This window comes from Xenopus laevis, chromosome 3L (assembly GCF_017654675.1).
Source record: "Xenopus laevis strain J_2021 chromosome 3L, Xenopus_laevis_v10.1, whole genome shotgun sequence".
Classification (NCBI taxonomy): Eukaryota; Metazoa; Chordata; class Amphibia; order Anura; family Pipidae; genus Xenopus; species Xenopus laevis.
Window position 1 is genome coordinate 64,563,149 of NC_054375.1, and position 26,826 is coordinate 64,589,974.

At 35.5% G+C, this 26,826-nt stretch overlaps 1 protein-coding gene across 2 annotated transcripts in view; it reads right to left on the reverse strand.

Annotated features, from left to right (window-relative positions):
- msrb3.L (methionine sulfoxide reductase B3 L homeolog) overlaps positions 1-26,826 on the reverse strand; it is a 67,225-nt gene that overhangs the window by 25,074 nt on the left and 15,325 nt on the right. For both annotated transcript variants that reach the window (XM_041586321.1, XM_041586322.1), the window contains exon 3: positions 5,868-5,976. In XM_041586321.1, the coding sequence (XP_041442255.1) occupies positions 5,868-5,976 (109 nt within the window). The remainder of the gene's footprint in view (positions 1-5,867; positions 5,977-26,826) is intronic.

Consider the following 26,826-nt stretch of genomic DNA (forward strand, 5'->3'; position numbering starts at 1 on the left):
TGAAGGCAAATCTCCCAAAATGAATGCTCACCAACGCTGCTTGGCCCCCACCTACCTGCTTTTATACTTGCTGCAATGTCACTTTGACATGGCCTTGCCTTACTTGGGATATATATATATATATATATATATATATATATATATATATATATATATATATATATATATATATATATATATATATATATATATATATATATATATATATATATATATATATATATCCCAAGTATCCGCACTCAGTCCAATGAGTTTGATGAGTTTCAGGGTTCTTGGTCAAGGATGATAATAGGATGTATAAAATTGTAGTACATAAATTAAATCAGTAAGAGGGGCTTGCAGATTTTATTCAACCCTCTGTGATAGCGAAGGGAATTAATTTTAGTCATTTACACATTTAGGAGGTTATGTATCAAAGGTTACGTTCTAGAGCAGTGAGCTTTTTTAAAGGGGTTGTTCACCTTCAAACAACTAGTTGTTATCAGATAGATCACCAGAAATAATGACTTTTTCCAATGACTTTCTATTTTCTATGTGTCACGGTTTTTCTAATATTGAAGTATAAAGTGTCATTTCTCTCCTTCTGAAGCAGCTCTGGGAGGGGGGGTCGCCGATCCTGTAAACTGTTCTAAATTGATACATTTAGTTGATACATTTCTTATCTTTGTCCCTGCTGAGCAGAATCTCTGGGTTTCATTACAGGCAGCTGTTAGAATTGATACAATTGTTGCTAATACTCCAGAGATGCTGCTGAGAAATGTAACAACTAAATGTTGCAAAATTGTAACAGTTCAGAATCTGCACCTGAATTACTGAGCTGCCTGACTCAAACACCAGAGACACGAACATTCAACTTTAAACTTAGATTTTGGAAAAAACTTAAAAAATAAATAGTGGAAAGTAATTGGAAAAAGTCATTATTTCTAGGGAACAATCTAAAAACAACTAAATTGAAAAAAGTGTTTGGAAGGTGAACAACCCCTTTAAACCTCAACTGAATTCACAACTCCAATGGTTTCTAATTTAAGAAAAAACTTGAATTTAATAAACCCGAATCAGTGTAGTCAGTGTGAAAAGCATGCATACTCGAACTGATCGAGTTTTTGTCAGAAAAAAACTTGAACATCACGAAGGATATTAACATCTTCAAATGGTATAAGGGACGTCTGCCATTGACTTCTACATGACCTTGACAGGTTTTAGATGGTGTATTTTCAGTTTCAACTTTGACTTTAAAAAATACCCTCGAATTTTTGGGGGAAAACACAACTTGACCTTTGAAAAATAACCCCCTTAGACTTTTCTTTGGATTAATTATGGTTGTTCTCTCAACAACTAAATTTAGAAATAATATTGTATACCCTGAAAGTCAGCACCCACTTGCCAGTTAGCAATTGTGTAAGCTACATAGGGTGCAAGACGTATACTGTATATGTAAATACCATTAAGTCAGTTCTTCTAGGACGTCTTAAGTTTGGGCCCCCTTGAAGGTTCCACTTTAGCCACAATTAGTGCATAATGTGTTTACAGATAAAGGGAAACACCTGGATATCAGTAATTCAGCCTTGGATTGAAGAATATGCAAGTCTCACCCTAACAGGCCTTCAAGGTAGACTTTTTGGTGATTCTCGGTAACCAAATAGGCATTCTTATCCCCTTTGCCATTGCACTATCCTCACTGTTTCGAAACCACTGCATTAAGTGAAGAATAACATATCTGCATGCGCATCAAAATGCATTTACGTTAAGGCGCAGTATATTGACAGGCCCCTTTTGCTAGTTATTCAATGGAATTCTATGTACAGCTTGGAAAGTACTTTGTGACAAAGATGAGTGGGTATATATATATATATATATATATATATATATATATACACACATACAGTATGTACATATAAAAGATCAGTAGTGTGACACACTCGCAATACAATATATTAATGGCCCAGGTGTTTCCTGCAAAGAATCACTACAAAGGAAGGAATACTCATGGGAAATTTAAGTGGTTAATAATAAAAAAATTTTTGCTCACTTAAAGTCCAATGAGTGCTCCTCTATGGCTGCATAAATGATAGACAATATGAGATTGTTCTGTAATTTGGATCACCATTCTTTAAATCTACTAAAAATCATTTAAATATAAAATAAACCCAATAGGACTGTTGATTAAGGATTCATTTTATCTTAGTTAGAATCAAGTACAATGTAGTGTTGTATTATTACAGAGATAAAGAAAATCATTTTTACAATTTTAAATTATTTGATTAACATATTGTCTATGGGAGATGGCTTTCCCATAATTTGGAGCCTTCTGATAACTGATTTCCGGATAACGGACCCCATATCTATATTTATTAAATAATTTTACAGTTAAGCAGACTAGTACAACTGCAAAACTTCAAACATATACAAGTGCAGATAGCTGATTCAAGGGCATTAGTTATTCATTGTTTATATAACACTTTAGCAAGAACATTTAACCATTCCCATGAGTCCCTACCCTAGTGAAGCCTACAATCTAATTTCCCTATCTCAGACATACTTACAACAGACACACTCTATTTCATTACAAACCAACTCTATTTCATTACAAACCAATTAACCTACCAGCACCTTTTTGGAGTGTAGAAGGAAAGAGAAGCCTTTAGAGGAAACCTACACAAATACTAGGAGAAAGTAAATACACTATCCAGATATTGCCCTTATACACTTACCGTGTAATGCTGTTGTGTACCTTTGGTGCTGTAATGACCAGGGATGCACCAAATCCACTATTTTGGATTCGGCCTAGCCCCAGAATCCTTCGCGGAATATTCGGACGATTACCGAACCAAATCCTAATTTGCATATGCAAATTAGTGGGAAGGGGGAAACATTTTTTACTTCCTTGTTTTGTGACAAAAAGGCATGCAATTTCCTTTCCCGTCCCTAATTTGCATATGCAAATTAGGATTCAGTTCGACTGGGTAGAAGGATTCGGCCAAATCTGAATTCTGCTGAAAAAGGCCGAATCCCGAACCAAATCCTGGATTCGGTGCATCCCTAGTAATGACTCATATCAATCATAGCAAGCAAGCACATTTTCTTGGTGTATTGTGAAACTACAACATTACAGTTTATGTTTCTGGACCAATATTATCGCTTTTTCTTTTATTTTTAAGAATGACCTAATCACTCATTGTTGGCATGCACTAAATCATTTTGTATGTAATCTGGATGGCAACTCTTCAAAGCTGAGGTTATGTTCCTCGGCCAGCTCATTTGTGGGGTTTCAGTGCCAGTCATTCACATTCAGCAAACAGTCTGCTATCCAGGGAAGAGAGCACTGCCATTTAGTTAGACCCCATGTGTGGTAAAGAGACTTTTCAGGTCATGAATGGAAACAAGGAGTTACATCATTAATACATTTGGATCAGAGGTAAGCCAGGGCTTCCTGCCAAGCTCCATGGTATAAATTAGACAACAAAATGGTTAGACCTTGGCAAGCTAACGTTCGTGCTGGAATCAGCTGAGACAGACTTTATTCACTAAAGACACTTTTGGAAAGAGAACACTTTTTTTTTTTTTTTTAAGGACACAGGGCTAGCGGCCAAGGACTAAAGCCATGTGAGGGCAGTTATTGAACATTTTTGACATTCCAACCACAAATGAGCCAATAAATATTTTCTCCACATGTGCTTCAAAAAGAAATTGGAGCAGAGTGGAAAGGAACTAAATTATGCTACCTTCTCACCCAGCCAAAACGTCTATGCTTACAATGACCACCTTCAGAATCAAGTCTTTCTGGCAAGCAGCCACTGAGGTCATGGTTTTGCTTACTCTGATACCTTCCAGTAAAAAACACCCAAAACCTTTTCACTTCCACACATTGTACAGTAAACTAAAAACAGGCCTTCCATGCAGCAAGCAGTTTGAGTTTCATTGACTGAATGTTCACAAATAGGACAGAGCTTCATCTTCAGATATTGTAGTTTTCTGATTGAGCTGCAACTTTATGTCATTTACCATTTATTTTTGCAAACCCACTAACTGTTTTGTCATGTTTAAATGTGTTTACACGTTTATATAAAATAGGAAAAACATACCGCACTCAACAGGCTTAGTTAGAGTAACTGATTTTAATAGAAAAACAAAAGAAATTCCATTGTTTCCATCACATCACATAGTGATTTTCCTCATAATATGTTGTGCAGAAATGACGTTGAGAAAGGTCCCTGGGAGGACCGAAACGTCACGTTGGCTATGACAACTTGGTATATACAACTTGACAAGCCATTTTTGGTAAAATCCTGCTTGCAAGGAAAAACAACGGTTCTTTATTTATTTATTTTTAACCAGTTCAGCAGCAAGCCATAGCAATGGTCTGTAGATGACTCTAGGAAGTTCAGGAACTCAGACACTTGAAGGTTCATAAGTCATATATATATATATAGAAGGATCAGCACATGTTCACTTGTATATAATGTAATAAATAAGTACCATATAAATATTTTACATCTCCAAAACTTATGTTTTCAAACACTTAAAACAAGTTTTTTTGAAGAAGGCATCATAGATTTGCACTGATCCATATTTGATTCTACTTTTTAGTTATTTCTTTTAGATTCTTCTAAAAGGCTCCCAGACATTAGCAATAACACACTTTCACTTTAGTGAAACTATGCCAACAAGTGAAAGTGTGTTGTCCGATGTCTTTACAGTACAAAGGAAATTGTAACTTAACTTAATTGCATGGGAGAATACAATTCGTTTTATTAAAATAAACAAAATTCACCCCTAACTTAGAAACGTAGAATCTTTTTTTTTGTTCCTCACATCAGCTAAGGCCAGTGGAGTAACTATAGTGCGCTAGGCCCCCTGCAAACAAAATCTTCAGAGGAGCCCAGCGCACTACAATCCCCATCCTCTTGCTCACTTATTTATCAAATGGTGAACTTTCACTATCACCCTTTGATAAATACGCCTTTAAAAATCCCATAGAAATGAATGGAGAGAGACGGTTTTTCAATCTGCGGACTGTGGAGATCTCTAACTTCACTCTTTGATAAATAGATCCCCATGACAGAATACCCCATGTTTTTTATGGTGTCATTTTAAGTCTAAATTACAATGTTTACACTGTAAATAATCCACTCTACCATAAACAATGTCATTCCTCAACCAGCAATTTTATTTTATTTTTTATTTATAATATTTGTGTGTAGGCAGCCATCTCAGGTCATTTTGCCTGGTCATATGCTTTCAGAACTTTAGAATGGAACTGCTTTCTGGCAGGCTGTTGTTTTTTTTATTCAATGTAACTGAAGGTGTCGCAGTGGGATCTGGATTTTACTATTGAGTGCTGTTCTTATATCTGCCAGGCAGCTGTATCGTGTCAGGGAGCTGCTATCGGGTTACCTTCCCATTGTTCTGTTGTTAGGCTACTGGGGGGAGGGGGCAGAGGGGAGTGATATCACTCCAACTTTCACTACAGAGTGACTGAATTTTATCAGAGCACAAGTCACATGACTAGGGGCAGCTGGGAAACTGTCTAGCCCCATGTAAGATTTCAAAATTAAATATTAAAAAAATCTGTTTGCTCTTTTTAGAAACTGATTTTCAGTGCAGAATTCAGCTGGAGCACCACTATTAACTGAAAAAAAAACACGTTTTCCCATGACAGTATCCATTTAATAACTTAAGCTAATTTCTACACTAAGCATATGAAGTGTGCACTATATATCTGAAATCATTAGTAATTAGCCACCCCAAGTTAGTATTCTATAGTAAAGCAGCTAACCCATTTAACTGAACAACCCCGTTTAATCGTTATTTTCACATATGAAATCTTTCTGGTCAAAGTTATATTTTCCATCACTCGCTCGTCTTACCTTTCTGTCCCTTTTTCTTGAGTAACATGGAATTGCAGGGGAGTCAGTCTCTCCTTTAATTCTTTTTGTGAAAAGACAACTTTGCAGGTTTTTTTGCCCCTACGTGAGCCTATAAAACAACGAGAGGATAGAAGGAGATAAGAGTCTTTTAGCTTTAAATCCAAAGTACATTGTCATGTTCCAACAATACATTTTGACTGCCTCAGCCTCAAATGGCAATGCATTTGTTAATCTACAAGTTATGAATGTGTTAGGTCCAAGAAAACAAAGCATTTTTGCAAGAAATAGCTTAAAGGACCAATGCATGTCATACACAGCCTTTTACAGTTTGTGTGGAACAAGTAAAAAATTAAAGCATATGGTAAAGGACATATGAGGTCCACATTTTATCAGCTGAAATGGAAATCACTAATTGCCTTGGTCTTTAACCTCATAATGTGAGTCACCAATACAATTTTACAGCCACCTATGTTAAGTCTACAAAATGCTTTGAACAACAGACACCAGTTTCAAAAAGTCTTCCTTAGAAAAAACAGAGTCTGCAAGGCTCACAATACCAACATTTAAGCTAACAAGTACTACATCTTACCCTGTAATAGTATTTTAAAACTTCCCTAAACTGACCCTTGAGACCTCTGTCTGTGATGAACCACATTAAAAGGGGCCAAACAATGCTCCCTGAAATTATGATGTCACGGACTATTAGAAAGTGTTTTTTCCCTGTTTTGTAAATAGGCTTTACAATACTTATATGACATAAGTTGTAACTCCCTTTGCAACACAATACATATTAAAGACAATAAATTAAAAACACACAGAGGCAGTAATATGGTTTAATACTAATATTAATACTTTACATATATTAAATGTATAAACTTTAATAGTCCATTTTAAAAGATTTTTGGCAGCATACCTATTCACGGATCATACGCTTTACACGTTTCTTACCATCTTGTACCATTACTGCACAGAAATATATTCACCCTGATCACAAAATGCAGGCGATGGAGGAAGAATGTAATGTAGTTGCAATGCTTTAACAAACTAGTATTACCAAGCCAATTGAAACATGCACAAGAGTTAATCTTTCTTGCTACATGTAAAATAGGATGCATTATAATCTAGCTCACAGACTGTGCAATTCTCTTTAATAAAACTATCTACACACCCTTATATTGATATGTTCAAACTATTAGACCTTGGCCAGCCTGGGACAATTTCACAGAATCCATTGTTTGGCCACCGGGCAACCTTATCTAACTGCACCTCTGGTTATGCCGACAAAATGGTTTCAAACACAGGCAGATTACAATGTCAAATATGGCCATGTGTTGACACATGCACATACATTTTTAATAATTTGGTCAATATCTTTTCTGTGCATTTGATAGGGTTTACAAAACCCCCAAGTGCCAGTGCTAGAGCTCTAAGGGGTGCAAAGTAGCACTCAGAACTTGAATCTTTGCCTGTGCTCTGCAACTTGTAAAGGTGGGTGCAAGACAGTCTTGTACTCGCCACCTGCCTGGACAGGGATCCTTTTTTCCATGAATCTCCCCATGCTCTAAATGATGCTCAACTTAGAGGAGTGAGAACTATGCACCTCTTCAAGCCCACATTGTATTCGTTTTTAAGCAAAGGTCTTTCTAAAGTACAAAAACCTGCTCAACGTAGCATAGGGTACACAGGTAACCCCATTACAATAAAAGGTTAAATCTATTTCTCTTTTGTTATGTTATGACATAAAATTATACAAATCTCATGTGGATATACAGTTAGGCCCATACATATTTGGACATCGACAACTTTTTTCTAATTTTGGTTCTGTACATTACCACAATGAATTTTAAATGAAACAACTGCAGACTTTCAACTTTAATTCAGTGGGTTGAACAAACCGATTGCATAAAAATGTGAGGAACTAAAACCTTTTTTTAACACAATCACTTAGTTTCAGGGGCTCAGAAGTAACTGGACAAATTAAAAAAAATGAAAATAAAATGTTAATTTCTAATACTTGGTTGAAAACCCTTTGCTGGCAATGACAGCCTGAAGTCTTGAACTCATGATCATCACCAGATGCTGGGTTTCCTCCTTTTTAATGCTCTGCCAGACCTTTACTGCAGCAGCTTTCAATTGCTGTTTGTTTGTGGGCCTATCTGTCCGAAGTTTAGTCTTCAACAAGTGAAATGCAGCTCAGTTGGGTTCAGATCAGGTGACTGACTTTGCCATTCAAGAATATTCCACTCCTTTGCTTTAATAAACTCCTGGGTTGCTTTGGCTGTATGTTTTGGGTCATTGTCCATCTGTAGTATGAACGCCTCCCAATAAATCTGATTGCATTTAGCTGGATTTATGAATTCATTCGGCTGCTTCTGTCCTGTGTCACATCATAGATAAACACTAGTGTCCCAGTGCCACTGGCAGCCATGCACGCCCAAGCCATCACACTTCCTCCACCATGTTTTACAGATGATGTAGTATGCTTTGGATCATGAGCTGTTCCGCGCCTACTCCATACTTTTTTTCTTGCCGTCATTCTGGTAGAGGTTGATCTTGGTTTCATCTGTCCAAAGAATGTTTTTCTATAACTGTGCTGTCCAATCTAGCCTTTCTATTCTTAAGGCTCATGAGTGGCTTGCACCTTGCAGTGTACCCTCTGTATTTACTTTCATGCAGTCTTCTTATGGTAGACTTGGATATCGATACGCCTACCTCTGGAGAGTGTTGTTCACTTGTTTGGCTGTTGTGAAGGGGTTTCTCTTCACCATGGAAATGATTCTGCGATCATCCACCTCTGTTGTCTTCCACGGACGTCCAGGTCTTTTTGCGTTGCCGAGTTCACCAGTGCTTTCTTTCCTTCTCAGTATGTACCAATCTGTAGATTTTGCCACTCCTAATATTGTAGCAATTTCTCGGATGGGTTTTTCCAGCTTAAGGATGACTTGCTTCACCTGCATGGAGAGCTCCTTTGACCGCATGGTGTTTGTTCACAGCAAAATCTTCCACATACAACTCCATGGCTTTTATCTGCTTCATTGATAATGATATAACAAAGGAATTGCCCACACCTGCCCATGAAATAGCCTTTGAGTCAGTGTTCAATTACTTTTGAGCCCCCAGTCCAATTACTTTTGAGCACAGGAAATGATGTGATTGTGTTAAAAAAAGGCTTTAGTTCATCACATTTTTATGCAATCTTTTTGTTCAACCCACTGAATTAAAGCTGAAAGTCTGCAGTTCAACTGCATCTGAGTTGTTTCATTTAAAATTCATTGTGGTAACCAAAATTAGAAAAAATTTGTTTCTGTCCAAATATTTATGGGCCTAACTGTATGCTCTGCTTATACCAGGCTGAGGGGAAATAAAACTGTACATTACATACAGATGATGGAGCAAAGTTTATCTAGATCAGTGCTCCCCAACCAGTGGTGTGTGAGCAACATGCTGCTCACCAACCAAAGCCTCAAAGCAGGTGCTTATTTTTGAATTCTTGGCTTGGCATAAAAACCAGATGTACATCCAAACAGAGCCTCCTTCAGGCTACTAGTCCACATAGAGTCTACTAAGTAGCCACCCACAGCCCTTATATGGCATCCCCCGGAACTATTTTTCATGTTTATGTTGCTCCCAAACTCTTTTGTGGCTCACAGGTAAAAAAGGTTGGGGACATGAGCTCATGACCTTTGCCCATTTATTCCAACATATGTATTATATGTAATTTTGGCATAACGCCGTTCCCTGTTCAGGGTCCATTTCTCCAACACTTTCCTCCATGTACAAAAAGCATCAGGTTCTGACATCTAATTATTTTCAAATAAAAGGATGGAATGGTGAGAAATAGATTGGCTGCTTACGTACAGAATGTTGGTTACTAATTACTCAGGTGCATTTTGCCATGACTAATTCATTCATATGTCATGCAGAAGCAGCAGTCACTGTAACAGCTGTGGGTCCAGAATTGTATGGGGCTCATGAATGATGTACAACTTTAATATAAGCTCATAATATAATATATAAGGAACCTTTTTTTATTTTTGTTCTGTGATGTCCATTAAATTCTAGTTACAAAACTGATTTAATATGGCACAGTAAAAAAATAAATGATGTCAAAAGAGGCAGAGTCATTTAATACAGAACATACAGAAATGTGTTTGGAAATAGTTCATGTTCAAGTAAATAAAAAGTGTGAAATGCTCCTGTTTCCACAGATAACTGTCTTATTATTTAAAGCAACATCCTTTAAGGACCTTAACTGACTGGGTTACAAAATATCCTTGCTTGAGTACAATCAGCCTAATACCTGGTTGCTATTTTGTGGCTGACTAGTTCCCAAATTAGCAAGTTCATGACCAAACCACTTCCAAAATATCAAAGATAAAGTCTAATGTTAGTGGTTTAAACAAATTACAGCACCACAATTCCATATATGTGGGCAAATATTGTAAATTGTATTACAGGTACTACAACAAGTGGACATCAAAAGTATTTTTGTAACGGGTGTCCCTCATTTTGGAATGTCTATAGACATTTATGGACTTCATGTTAGACATTTGTTGACCCACTGGCAGACCACAACTGTGTCAGATCAGCAATAAAAGTTAACATTGGTATATAACTTAATAGCAACACTTGCATAACATAGTCTTGTGCTACCAACCAGTAATAACAACCAAACCGTGTGTATCGTATTTATAAATTAATTTGTTTTTGTAAATGGAAGTAATACATTTCTGTTAATATAGAATTATTTTACATAGTTAATTTATGAATATTGTATGAATATTGAGAAACAAAAACATGAATTTCAATTATCAGTAGAGGTGAACGGTGTGCTTTAGATTTAAATAGAATTGACAAAAATATTAGTGTTACTAATATGTGTGTGCACCTATAAAAAGGCCAATTGTGTTTGCAAAGTCTTGAGAAGAGGGCTTACCATCTGTATGTCATTTAGTTCAAGAGAAGTGACTTCAGGTTTAAATTACATGGTTTTGGACTGCAATTTCCTAACTTTTGAAGCTGTTCTGCTTTTTTTTTTCTTTTTAAACGTTAAGTCATAAGGAGTGTTCATAAAAGTAGCTTGGAGCACAGATGCTTGCAAATCATTTAAACAAAGATGTTCTCCATTTTAAGGGTGAAAAAAATCAAATATTGTTAGTCACCGACTAATCATCTCAACTATTTGCAGAAAAAAATATGAATTGACAACACTTGGTTGTAGTAAATATCATTCCATTACTAAATTCCAAAATGTAAATTAGTTTGCTCCGTAGGCCTTAGGATGCTTTCCCAACAAGCACCTCTGTGAATCACCAATCATAAACCAAATTATTTTTCTTCTCTAAAGGTACTTCATAATTGATAATTGCCTATTCAGCAAACACAAACATTTTAAATGCTGTGTTCTGACCAGGCTCTTCTCTTTTTAGTGGGTGCATTTTAAAAGACAACTAATACCATATTCTCACAAATTTTGCTGAAATGTGTCCTGTCTCACAGCCTACAAATTACTTGCTTTAGGGCATTTAAATGTCACTATCCAAATTATCTAAATTTCCCAACATCCTGCCTTTTCAACCTTAAGTATATAAATTGTTTTATAAAGTTCAACTGCTTATTTAAGGTTGTCAAAGTTTCCATTCTCAGGGTGTGCTCTGTTCTTAAACTAATACGCCTTTGAAAGTAGTTAGCATCTAGAGGAAATGTATATATTATATAAATAATGTTGGTAACATTGCATTAGACAACTAGATGGTAGGCCTCTAATGAGATTAATCATTGTTGAGTTGACATTATCTCATTTACTGGGATTGAAAACAGAGTTAAGTTACATAGTTAAATTGGATAAATTGTGTCCAAAAAAGTTTGTGCCATTGCAAAAACCCTTCCATTGCCAGCCTATAAGGCTGCTTGTAGTACTTTTATTGGCAGACACTTTAGTGGATTTTCCTGGTGGACTTTTAGTTTACCTAGGAAAACTATATACTGTTTTTTTATTTATTTATTTCAGGGCCACTTAAGCTTTTAAAATATGCTAGAATTGTTATATAACTCCACTTCTAAAAAAAATTTAATTATTTTAATTATATAGCAGAAGCAAATCAGAAAACAATACAACTGATTTGTAGGTCTCCTGAATGTACCAATACCAAATACAGTCTGTATAATTTTATGGATATTTCTGACTTTTATAGGTGAAAAACTTCCAGATGTACACTACCGAATATCCAGAAATATGCATACTTTCAATTTGAAGGCCAAAAATGTACCTCAGGAAACCATGCCTTTTGTAAAGAACACATTCTGACAAATCCATAATAGGTAAAGGTCTTTCTACTCCAAACAGCAAAGCTTTTCTAAATGCATAGGTTTTTCTAAAAATTAAAAAAAATCACCATAAAGCTTCCAGTTTACCGAATCTCACCTCTCTCCAGATATTAGGTACCACCATAAAACATTCTAAATATGAATGCCAGGGTTATACTGAACAGATTTTGCATAGCTTTATCGCATGTAGGGGCCCTATAATGGAAATCTGCCATATGATCTATAATTTCTTTCATTTCAGCTACTGAAAAATGAAACACATTTACTTCAATTTGTGTGGGGTAAAACACCCACACTTTTGGAAAGAATATTTTACCGAATCCAAAATGGGCCCCAAACTACTAAACTGCAAAGCATCCTAAAGTTGGTGTTAAAATTTCAAAAAATGCCGTTAAGCCTTTCCCTTTGCAGCATCTTTTCTACCACATCATTAAGTACCAAGATAAAACATCCTAATTCTGAATTCCATAAGTCTACTGAACAGTTTGACACCTATTGTCTACAAGTTTACCTAAGTATGTGGCACGTAGGGGCACTTGTATCTTGTGCGTACTAATTTAATGGCTTACATTTGAAATCCAGTTGAATTCAAAAACTACAACCTGTTTTTTTAGGTGACTGTCTTTGCAATTTATATTATTTTATTTAGTTTTCAACACCTAGAGGCAAATTTATCAAGGGTTGAATTTCAGGTTCATGGGAGTTATTTTAAACTCCCATGAAGTATCATGAACTCGAAATTCGACCAACTGCAATTTATTAAGTACAAATTTTTTGTACTTGACTGAATAGGATCAACCAGTAGACTCGAATCGGAATCTAATTCGAGTTTTTTCTCCAAAAAAAAACAGATTTTCAGGAAGGCAGCAAACAACTCCAAATTGATCCCAGGATGTCCCCCATTCTTAAAGGGCCAGTGTATGATAAATTTTGAAAATCAGATTGAGATTTTTTAAAACTCAAATTGAATTTTAACAATTCCCTAGTTGATTTGACAGTTTTGGCCATGAAAAATTTTTTTGTTTGAAAATTTTCATTTTCACTTCGACCCTTGATAAATCAGTCCCCTATTTTATTGTTAAATCATGGTTGTGGCATAAAATTATTTTAGGATACAAAAATATTGTTAAAGCTCATCCTGTAACTAATGATTTTTAAAAAAAAGCCATGGGGCACATTTACTATTGGTCGAATATCGAGGGTTAATTAATGTATTGAAGTCGAAGGATTTACCGCATTTAGTACGGTAGGAAAGCCTATGGGGACCTTCCCCACAGGCTAACATTGGTACTCGGTAGGTTTTAGGTGGCAAAGTAGGTGGTCGAAGTTTTTTTTAAAGAGACAGTACTTCAACTATCGAATGGTCGAACGATTTTTAGTTTGAATCGTTCGATTTGAAGTCGTAGGTTGAAGTAACCAATTCGATGGTCGAAGTAGCCAAAAAAGTACTTCGAAATTCAAAGTATTTTTTATTCTATTCCTTCACTCGACCTAAGTAAATGTGCCCCATAGTGTCCAATCCCTTATGGTGTCCTTTTCTTCATTATGTACCCCTCCACCCTTTTCACCCATTACAAATATTAAAGGGGTTATTCATCAAGGTTGAATGTTAGAGTTTTTTATACCTCGAATGAACTCACAACTGGAATGGTATCTTATCTAAGAAAAAAATTGTTCCGGGAGTTCAAGTTGCAAAACTCAATAACTCAAATTGATAGAGTTTTCCACCAGAAAAAACTCGAATCACTCAAATTATTAGCGTTTTTGGGCAAAACCCTCCAAGAAAAGATCAATTATAATAGAGGCTATTAACATCTTCAGATAGTTCAAGGGACAGCTGCCATTGACTCCTACAACAGGTTTTAGATGGTGTATTTTTGGATTCGAGCTATTTCCTGGGTCGGGGTATAATAAATCTTGAAAAATTCAAGTTTTTCTATTTTTTTAACCCAAAAATGTGAGTTTTGACCAAAAAATCAACTTGAAAACTTTTTCTGGAAAACACAACTTGAACCTTAATAAATAACCCCCTAAGTGCCCAGTACCTTTATATCCAATAATCCTTGACTTCAAAAACTCCTGCAACATTGGATGAGGGGTATATTATTCATAGGTACTCCTATTATAGAAACAACATACATCCTCTCTGTGGTTAACCAGCTCCCATCTTTGCCTTGCCTGTGGTGATCATTATAACACATTCCTGCATCATTTTTAACTCTCACTCTTCATAATCCTCTGTCTGTGAAGGGAAGATTAAGGTTTGACATGCAGGAAGGCTGCCTCTGCATATTAGAAAGACCCTTGGGTGTCATTCACGTTAAACCCTTAATTCCCCAATAGAACAAAACACCTTCACGATATGTAACGTTAGGACCAACAGCTTGAAAGTCCCAATATTTAGAGTACTTCACCAGTTATAAATCTCAAATGAAATAATAAACACAATGCTCTTTCAGATTTGCTTTGACATTTCATGAAACACTTTGCTGTGTGATGTAATTTGTATCCAGTGGGACTATTTCTATTTTAGTCAAGTATGTGAAATATTTTAATTCCTATGTCCAAACTGGAACTACTGACTTTAGTACGTTTTAGGAATACCTACGTATTCAATAACAACTATAAACAAATAAATATATGTAGCCTTATATATGATATTCCACATATTTATGGATAAAATAGGAATGCTAGAGGTTGTTTAGTAACCACACATTACAAATGTTTGCTGGATTCAGTTCAGGAGCAACTTTATATCATGGTTTATCTCTTGAGAGTCTGTGGGGAATTCTGGAACTAAATATGGAGACAATTTTTTCTCAGTGAATTGAGTCTGGCCCAATATATCTTTAAAAGGCATGTAAAGGCAAAAAAAATAAAATCACATTTTTACTTTCTTTAAAGGAGAAGTAAAGGTTAAAAGTAAGCAATCTTTATCAGAAAGGTCTATATAAATACACCAGTAAACCCTCAAAGTAGTGCTGCTCTGAGTCCTCTGTCAAAAGAAACACAGCATTTCTTTCCTTTTATGGTGTACACATGGGCTTCTGTACCAGACTTCCTGTTTTCAGCATAAACCTCCAGGGCAGGGCTTGAGCATGCGCAGTTTGCTCCTCTCCCCCTCACTCCTCCCATCCCTGCTGTAATCTGAGCTCAAAGCTGTATGTGAGCAGGGAGAGACTCAGGCAGGAAGTGATGTCACACCAAGCTTAAATGGCAGCTTCTATCCTAAACAAACAGAGACAGTGTCTAGAGCTGTTTACTCAGGTATGGTAAAGCATTCTGCAGAATAAATATAGCATTCTAGCTTGCACTATTGTGGCTAATCTGTTGGCAATAAACTGTCTTGGAGCTTTCCTTCTCCTTTAATGAAAAAGAAACCTATCTCCAATATACTTAAATTAAAAAATGCGTACCGTTTTTATAAGAAACCTGACTGCATGCAGTGAAATTCTCCCTTCATTTACTGCTGTGGATAGGAATTGTCAGATGGCCCTAACTACTGAGCAGGGAAACAATCATACTTATGAACAGCAGAGGGAGACTCCGCCTTACTTCCCAGCCATGCAGAACTAAAGCAGCTTTGTTTATGACGATCCCTAAGCAGCCCAGACCACACTGAGCATGTGAACAGTCTTAGTCTTGCAAAGATGTTTAACAAAGTTGCAAGATGGTGACCCCCTGTAGCCAACTTTGAAAGCATAAATTATTTGTTTGATTAGGCTTGTGGTGCAGTAAGTTCATGTTTATATTTAGTATACAGCATTTCTAGCCTTATTCTAGTTTAGACTTTACATGCCCTTTAAACATAAACCTGTTAAATTTCTTTTAGGGATTTTATGGTCAAGACATTGGATTTTCTTTAAAGTTTTGCTTCACTTTTAGATATACAGTTGTATTTAATTCTCAAGTCGTGTTATGTAATTTTCATTTTCATTGTAATTACAATTCTGTTACAATTACTGCCATTCCTTAAGTATTTTTGTGTAACAAAAGCATCAATAAATTGCAAGTTACTAGCACATTACAATGTAGGCAGGGTTTTGCCACTATGTGGGCCACCCAGTAAGTAGCAGACATTTCTGTAGGGAATGGCATTGTGGAGATGGGAACTAGTGGTGTTACATATGTTACTGAAGATAGGAAGGAGAGGATATGAACCGAGACTGCAGGTCTTTATTTACAAAAACAAATTAAAAAGCAGCTTGGAGTAGTAAAGGTGGCCATAGATGTTAATATTTTTAAAAGATCTTTTTTTGTTATCATAGGACCTGAAGCAATCGTTTAAATGTACAATTAGTCCATCAACAAAAATGACCATTTCAAGCAATATTGTCAAGTTGAAGCTAGGAAACTGTGGGTAGCTGCCTGCTCGGCCCGGCAAACAATTGGACAATGGATACATTTCACTGTGACTGATGAAAATTTTCTAACCTGACCGATTTTTATGACGTCAGACAAAGATCGTTAGATGTATGATCGTTCCATGCCCATTAACCTCACGATAATTTGATGGATTGCAAGAAAATTTGTCAAAGAATCTTAACGTCACACACACCACAATATATTACACATTAGGGGGCAGATTTATCAAAGGTTAACGAATCGTACGTTGAATCGTACAATTCCAATGCGCTTTTACTTCGATTTGTACGATTCGGATTGGACCTATTTGGCCAAAACAAAACTTAGATTTCATTTCGGTTGCTAATTTTGAATTTCAACGGTTTTCAAATTCGAAATTTGACTCGTTACATATTCCCCTAGAAGTTAAGGTGCATCCCCTGCTCCAAAAAATTAATTTAAATTACAGACGGAAAATGCTGTAAAATATATTCTCATAATTGGTGCTTAATTATGTCATTTCAGTCACACTCTTCAAAGCATGACTTTTTTTTTTTTTATAAAACAAATGGAAATAATACACTAATAAAAAAATTGCAATGGTTTTGCAGTTATTTGTAAATATAATATCTACTGAAAGCAGTTCTGTATGGTGGTTTAGAGTTTCTGAATTCCTGCTTCTGTAGCAAAAGCAGCAAATAAACAAACTTAGTGGAGAACTGATTGCAGATACATTTTCAAGCATCAATCAGAAAAAAAAACAATGTAATTTTCAATGTCCATTGTTCTTTACAGATAACTAAAATATTTAATAAATGCATGCTGGAAAGTTGCTTAGAATTTTCTTTCATTTACATTATCTTTCAAGAGGTTTGAGATCCCCTTTCATATGAGGAAGCTATGAAATAAACATTCCTAAAATCGTATCTGTATTATTTCTCTGTGGTAAAAAAAAAATCTCAAATTTAGTCTATTAGATCTATTAAACTATGTTCAAAAATTAAGAAAACCACACACACAAAAACAAATACATGTAATGTCAAGGTCACGACAGCAACAAATCACACGTGAAGACTAAACATGTCTCATAAAAAGTAAACATATACCCAGTGGCCCTGTTTTTATTTGTTATATGTTCTGGGACATTTGTTTACATTCTTTTGGTTGAGGTTGATTATTTTCATTTCAAGCTCTGCTGCCACCATAGCCAGAAGGAAGCTGTGCATGCTGCTTACAAATGATTCATTATCTGAAACACAATGACATTGCTTTCAAGAGAAAATGAATGTTAATACAGGTACTGCATGGGAACACACACACAAAGAGGTTGAGGTTGTACTAACCCTGACTGTAGATCGACACAAACAAAAACCTCTCTGCTGGTACAGTCTGAGCTATTTATATACAACAGTCATTCAAACAATAAATTACATTTCAAATATAAAAACTATGAAAGCAGTGTATGGCCATGGTTGAAATGGATTCTCTACGAAGAAAGTTGGCTCACTGCAGCCTAGGGATCCACTATTGCCTCTGGTATCAAATGAAATCTGTAAACCCTACATAAATCCTATGGATTGGGCATCAAATATGTAGAGTAGGGAGTTAGGCTTTTTTTACTTTACGGTACAATTCTATTTTAAGGGGGTTATTTATCAAAGGTAGAGATGCTTTTTTCCAGAAATTTTTTTTTCGATGGTGGTTTTCAGTCAAAACTACAAATTTTTTAGTTGAAATTTTTTTCTCGAGTTTTAGTATAACCTGAAGCTGGAAATAGCTCAAATCCGAAGCTATTCCAGCTAAAACCTGTTGAAGTCATGTAGAACCATTTGAAGATGTTAGTAGCCTTCATGATGTTTAGATTTTTTTCAGTGGGTTTAGCTCCAAATCAATTTGAGCAATTCAAGGTTTTTTTTGCCAAAAACTTGATCAATTTGAGTATTGAGGTTTTTCACCCCAAATTCACTAAATCAAGTTTTTTACATTCAAGTTTTTTCATAAAATAGAAAACATTCGAGATTATTTGAGGTGTAAAAAACCTCATAAACCCAACCTTTGATAAATAACCCCCTAAACGTTTCCTATAGGCCATGTTGACAGTTTTGCTGATAGGTCTGCTTTTGTAAATAATTTGTACTTGAAGTTCCTAAACCTGACTCTTTTTGCCAACCTGTCTCTTCTCAACCTGTCAGTTTCGAATACTAATGGAATCTTGCTCAAATATGGCAGCCTCCTCATGATGGAACATTGGGGATCAGATAGGTAATGTAAAACCATCAAACAAATACTTTTATGGAAAAATTATAAATAATTTGCAAAGACATTGCTATGATAGAAGTAAAAAAAATTCTGGCTTCAGTTTTTTACGGAAATTGTTTTGTTTTAGAAAACAAATTAAGAAAAATAAAATATTAAGTATTCAGGTGACACAATTTATAATTTTTAGAGACATCTTGAGCAGCAATAAATTTAGGTTAAGTAAATTTGCACACTGTTAATTTTGGCCCATTTTCCTGGCTGATTTTCTCCAGGTTATACAGATGACATTAGTGCACCAAAAATAGTGACACTAATTTGTAGATGCATTGAGATTCGGGTTGCAAATATGTCAGTATTATATACCAGTCAGTACTATCGGAGAGTGGAAGTGCTGTCACTGGAGTGGGTATTAGAACAAAGATGTGGTGGGCTGGATGGAGGGCATAAATAGATGGAAAATAGCTGGGGGTAGGATAGGGAATAATATGTATATGTAAATGTATCAGTAAATTCATAATTAGCTGGTGATTTAATGGCTAGGTCAGTGAAATCCCTGCCAGGTGAGAAGTAAGACCAGGGAGCTGACTGGGCCATTGCAGCATATTCACATTTTTGTTCTGAAACACTCTAAACTCTATTTCTCTATAACTACAATGTCATGAAAGTTATTGAAAGACCCAAATATATTAAGTACGAAAAGAGAAAAATGCTGAATGATCAGAAACAATATGGATATCTCTTAAACCTCTAAAAATGCAATACAAAAAGTGAATGACAAGTGAAAAACACCGAAAACCACTAAAAGTCTGAATGGTTAAAAAAAGTATCAGCACAGCTTCCATTAACTTCTATGGGACCTCGACTACTTTTACTTGGCAAAGTTTATTATTGAAGTTTGTATTTTAGAGAAAAAATACGATTCCTGAAGAGAAAAAAAAAGGAACCTAACAAGTAGGCCCCTCTGTGTTAACTTGGCCTTGTGGTTGAAATCATTATCCTGCTGAAAGATAAACTTTCTCAGTCAAAGATAAGAATTGTTTGCTTAATGACTCTTTGAATGATGACCTTCCTATAATTCAGAGATTTCTTGTTATTAATTTTTTGTATTAGAGATTCCATACCTGTATATACAATTATAATGAGGAAACCAGGAGAAGTAAAATGTTTCCTTTTTAGCTGGGGACTCTCCAGTCCAGAATCACAGAGATCCAGTTACTGCATCATGTATGGGACAAAATCTGGCTATGGTCAGATATCTGGGTATTGTTTGAATCAGACCAATTAGTTCCACCATTTTGGTGGCTAAATCCAGAACATTTTTTAATGAGTATGGCTAGCTTTACAAATCAAAATAAAATCTAAAATATGGCATAAACTAAACTGTTCCTAGGGTGAACAGACAACCAGGCAGATCTAACAGATCATGAAGAAGGTTGCTGAGTTGAGAAAACTGGTCGATCTACTCCCCGTACCAAACAAATTGACAGCAGACAAGTTTTTCAAATTAGATACTGTCAGGAGCGACCGGTGGTGCCATGTCCAAGATGGCAGCGGCCATAACCTACGTGGAATGATATCGGCACTTTCACGCCGGCGTGATGATGTCACACACCTGGAGGACGCTGAGGTCAATGCTCGATTATAGGAATTGCTGAGTTGTGTTCCTGGGTTTCCTAAATTGCCGATTCCTGGCCCTCTGCTAAGACCCTGATTCTGATCCTTGCTGTCTGCAGTGTCAGACTGGCCTACCGGGATACCAGGAAAACTCCCGGTGGGCCCAGGTTTCAGCGGGCCTCTTGCTTCTAACCATTTGGCCTATTTCATGGTCATATTTCTTTATGGGGGAAAAATGCTTAATAATTGAAGAATATAGTAAGTAAATAAAAAAAAAAAAGAATAGGAGAATAAAGAGGCTGAGTAATGAGAGGAGGAATAATAGCTTGGAAGGTGGGCCCGTTGTATAAGCTTTTCTGGTGGGCCCCTGACATCCCAGTCCGACACTGTCTGCCTGCTTATTGAAACTCTTGCCAGAAACTTGACTACGTTTACGTCTGACCCCTTTGGATACCGCAAACTTGGACTTAAACCCTAAGATTCCGCCTGGTCCAGACTTCTCCAAGATTGGAGCTGCAAGGCCTCTGACAGATAGATTACAAGAGTCCAACAATAAAGAAACAATCCATGTTTCAGTCAGTCATTCTTCTGTACAGTGGTGGGATGTTTATTTTATTGGAATCCACCTGGCCCACATAGAAAAAGGTGGCAGTGGAACCAGCAAGCAGCCTTTTAATAGAAGTCATTAAGTTATACGTTTAAATTCTAATGATTAGTGAGCATCACTGATCATACAGTAAGCATTGGTTAATGTCACTATAAATAAATACCTGTATAATGTTTTTACCCTTAATATAAATTTAACATCAAATTTTTTCTTTCATTAATTAGCATTGGTAAACAACATTTGGAATTTTTTTTTTAATAATATACATTTAACATTTTCATTGAAGAATAAACTCAAATGCATAGCTTGTTTTTATTTTTAGGTGTCCAACTTCAAGGGAGTAATTTAATATGCTGTAGAGCAGCCAATCATACTTCAATAGTCAAAAAAAAAACTCTGGGTTTTAAGCAATTGCTTGCGGACCAGGTAATTTGAAGGATACTGCATTACTCCCTAAATTTTGTTTTCATTTTTAAGGTGTTTTTTGGTTAACCAAATCCTCCCTTGAAAGTAAACTCCAGGTTTTTCTGATTATAAAACAAATTTAGCCCTAGAGCCTTTAATAACATATATTTTTATCTGGAGAATGTACCAGAATTTATCAGGTAACCTTGGCTTTACAAAGTAATTATTCAAGCGTACAAGACTGTGCTTGGATCAGTGCCATAGTCAAGAAAACATGTAAAACAGAAATTCTTTGTTTCTTCTCTGTAATTATAAATGTATGTTTTTAAGCAACAGAAATGAAAGGGGATTATTTTACTTACTTAATCTTTGGACATATTCAGTTGTAGGCACATTTTGACAACAATTACTTGACCAATAATAACCATTTAAAATATACATTGCTAATATTTCTGTACAATAAAATCAGCAAAACAATGGTTTGTGAGAAAAATGTTGTTCTATTATATATCTTGAACTCTTTTGGTGCCTGATGCTCCTACTCCTTCCACTGAAATGTGTAGGAGACCCCTTGAGCTAAACGGGTGAAGGCATCATGCTTGCAAACCAAATGCACCTTACCTCTTAATTATTCTTGTAGAATACATTCATTAAACTATTTTGACTCACCATCATCAAGGGTGGTTCATCTTTAAGTTAACTTTTTGTACGTTATATTTTAAGCAACTTTTCAATTGGCCTTCATTTTTACTTTTTATTTATTTATATATATATATATATATATATATATATATATATATATATATATATATATATATATATATATATATATATATATATTATTATTATTATTAACATGTATTTATATAGCGCTAACATATTGCGTAGCACTGTAAAGTAAATGTGATTATACAACTACATCACATGAATTACATACATAGAATATATGGAGTAACAAACATCACAGTCAATACAGGTACAAAAAGGTGAGGAAGGCCCTATGCATATATATATATATATATTTTCCCTCCTTCTTCCGATTCTCTCCGGCTTTCAAATAGGGGTCACTTACCCCATCTAAAACACAAATGTTCTGTAAGGCTCCACATTTAGGGGCAGATTTATCAAGGTTTAAGTGAAAATTTAAATTTTTGAATTTGATTTTTCAAATTTTTTATGGCCAATACTGTCAAATCCAACTAGAAAATTATTAAATTTCGATTTGAGTTTTTTTTTTAAATTCAAATCAGATTTTCGAGATTTATCACACACTGGCTCTTTAAGAGCTCAAATTTGCCACCTTAAACCTGCCGAACTGCTGTTTTAGCCTATGGAAGACGTCCTGAGATCAATTTGCAGTTGTTTGCAGCCTTCCTTGAATCGAGTTTTTAAAATTCAAATCTGGTTCGAGTTTGCAGGTCGATACTATTCACGTGACTTTGAAAAAATGTGATATTTTTAAATAAATTTTGTGTTCATGGGAGTTTTAAATAACTCCTATGAATTCGAAAATTCAACCCTTGATAAATCTGCCCCTTAATGTATTTTCCCTATCTATTCAGGCCCTGCTGAATACAAATAATGAAAAAATACCACAAAAACCACAAATAATGAAAAAATAAAACCAAGTGCAGATTGTCCCAGAATATCACTCTCTACATCTTACTAAAAGTTAATTTAAGGTGACAACCTCTAATAAAACCAACTCTCAGCTCAGAGAAGGCAAATCAGTGTATATATCCAGCACAAGAGAAAGCACAATAACACCTAACATCTTAACATGTTGCAAGCATTTATGCATGCCTGCCTTTTAAAAAACACACTATTTGTTATGCATACTGAATTCTTTTTAAAACATGAACATTTTATATGAATCTCCCAGTGACACTGCTGCCAAAATATACTGACCAACCTAGCAACACTGGTCATAGTACATATATGGTCACTTGCACAAACACCAACACACAAAGTAGTCACACACAGTCAAAAAACTGATCCAGTGACATGGATTTTAACACAATGCAGCATATCAGAAGTGGAACTCAGAGGCCTTAATATACTTTATTCACAAGTATCTCTCTAATAAACTTTACCTACAAATCCAAACCTCAAGAGCTAACCCCAATGGTGACCATCATTAGCAATTAGTAAAAAATATTGATCCTGTTTTTATGCCCCCCCCCAGTCAATTTGGATCTGCTGTCCCCCTTCTTATAGACTGTTCTTTTTCAAAGGTATGCTAATCATAACATGTGTCAACTTCTTTGTGAGCCCAGCCACATAAATATAAGGGAAAAGGTTTTGATATCAGGAAAAATAATGTTGTTTTTTTTTTATAAAGCAAAAGTGTGTGCACTGCATTTTAAATTGAGCTGCTGAGATGCATTCAGTTCCTGTAGAACAGAGGGTGGCCCCCGAATAAGAATGTCTTAACTACACAGAAAGGCAAAAACATAAATTTGCTTCATATAAGAAAGAACACTCTTACATAGAAGTATGTGCAAACCTTTCTATAACTAAATAGAACCTAAGCCATATTATATTTCATATGCTCTTGGTAAATCAGTTACTTTTTCTAATATATTAATAATACCGACATTGTTATTATGGCATTAGTCCTACCCTCAATTTACTTAGCCTATCTGCCTTTTGTGCGTGAACATAAATGTCTTAAATCACAAACGGCTACTTGGCAAGTGCTGCTGCTTTTTTGAAAATGTTTAAGGTTAGGGAGACAATATTCAGTTTGAAGTTTATCTGATTATTTTTGTTAGATCAAATGAAATTGTATTGGCAAACAATTAAACAGCCATGTGTTTCTGTATGAGGTCACAGTTCTTCAACAAAAGTTTTCAAATGCAAGGACTTCATTTTTAAAAAAGGGTTACTTCATGCACAACACAAGTGATGCAGGCAAAAGTTGAGTGGGAAACACAGAAGAACACGATGGAGGCGAGAGTCCTTAACAAACAGAAATTATAGTAACATAAATATGGGAATAGTTCTTTAAAAACCTGGGTGGTCTGCTGCAGAAAACATACCTGAGGAGCATCAGCATGAACACTGCACAGTGAAATATGTGGGCACAAATAAGAGGAAATAGTGGATTAGCAGGGCGTTTCAGAGGTGGTTGTAATTTCTAATGAACATTGTTCAAAAAGAAAGGTGTGTTTCGTTCAGCTATTTGTTGATAAGTTTTAATGAATCACAACTGGGGACTTTACAATCCAACTTCCAATAAACTGCATCTTCCTGTGGTCCGACATGGCTGCAAAAATTCCTTACTACTTCTGATATCTGGAATGCATTAAAGATCTGTTTAGCTACTTTCATTGTTTCAAGTGCTGGAAAAGATCTGTGATATATCAGGAAATAGTCTATTTGTGAGCAAAACTTTGTAAGCATGGGAGATTAACTCTAAGATAACAAGAACGGAATCGGTTTTCAATGCCAGCAGTTTTCTTTGCACTTTAAGTAAAAAACATACGGCTCTAGTGCCATCTAGTGGAAAGATTTGCAATTTTTTTTTAAACGTACTTTCCATTCCACTTAGGACAGAAAACATAGTTCTGTAGTTAATTGTGTAACTATCCAGCATTATAGATTTATCACAGTTTTTGTCCACTGAATACTGTAACAGTTATACATAAACAACTGGAATACATATGACCATTTAATGTCCTTTTATGTAGCCAACTGTAGAACACAGTGGGGGTCATTTATAAACACTGGACAATTGCTTTCAGTGTCTAACTTGCAGCTGGCTGAAAAAAAGCTAATCATTGATTGGTTGTTATGGGTTACTGCCCTGGTGCAAATTTGCCCACTGTTTATAAATGAGCCCCATTATGTTTCTAACCAATATGGAGGTAGAGAAAATTTAAAGCATTAAAAACGATGCTGGTATACAAACAAAGGTACTATAATTAACACGCTTTGACATCCAAAATCTGGCAAGTGATGCTTGGAGTCAGGATTAAAAAACACCAAGCAGGCTGTGTGCTAGTGAAGTCTGACAAGATTATTAAGAATCATATGCTCTACACACAGTCATGTCTGCAATGTTAGAGGTTGGCCATGGGGAAATTTGGAAGGGTTAAATCGATTAAAAAAATTCCAATATTAAAGGAATTGTTCAGTGTAAAAATAAAAACTGGGTAAATAGATAGGCTGTGCAAAATAAAACATGTTTCTAATATAGTTAGTTAGCCAAAAATGTAATGTATAAAGGCTGGAGTGATTTGATGTATAACAAGTCAGTCAGGACACTACTTCCTGCTTTTCAGCTCTCTTGGTTTACACTGACTGGTTACCCTGGTTACCAGGCAGTAATCAATCAGAGACTTGAGGGGAGGCCACATGGGTCATATCTGTTGCTTTTGAATCTGAGCTGAATGCTGAGGATCAATTACAAACTCACTGAACAGAAATGTACCATGTGGCCCCCCTTCAAGTCGCTGACTATCTCAGAGTTATAGAGCTGAAAAGCATGAAGTTGGATTCTGGCTGTTTTATTAGATATCCAGTCACTCCAGCCTTTATACATTACATTTTTGGCTAACTAACTATATTAGAAACATTTTTTATTTTGCACAGACTATCTATTTACACAGTTTTAATTTTCACACTGAACTATTCCTTTAAAAGCAGTAATGTTGTAGTTTTACCAGAGACTGTATAGTTCAACCGTTTTTTTTGTTTTTTTTTATTCTAAATGCAGCTTTGGAAATAAGACAATATTTACACAAGGCTATATCCGGGCAAATTTAGGCTTGTAAGCAAGTGCACAGCCCTAACCCCCACAAATCATTCATATTCTGCACATTTTAAAGATGGAGGTTTAATAACCACAATATATAACTACTGTAGTTATACCCTCTGTTTGTGTAAGCACTTGTAGACAATATGCAACTAATTAAAGGCAATACACGAGATATGGATATGCAATATTATAGGTTTATTTGCAGTAAATTTTAGCTAGATCTGTAAAGCTCCAATATCCAGCATAGCTACTAGGGAGGTTAGCCATAATTTGAATGTTTTTTCCTAGCTTTGTTGCTAAAATCCCACAGGACAGTGTAGATCTGTTTCCGAGCTCTGCAGCAGCCATTAAAGGGGCACTAATGTTATAGAAATTGTGATGCCTTTTCCTGTTGAATTATTTTGTAATTCTTTTACCCAAGATGTATTTTTTCTCTCAATATTAATTTTAATTCCCCTATTGCATTTTTAGGTATATGATCTATAATAACAAAAGGATTCTTCTACCCTTCAAACAACCCACAAGGCTAAATGTAAAGATTCTTGCAAGATACTGAAGGGGATAATGTAGTATTAGCACAGTTTCCTGCAGCAGACACACCACACATTAAGGGCTCTCAGTATGCATGAAACAACAAGCAG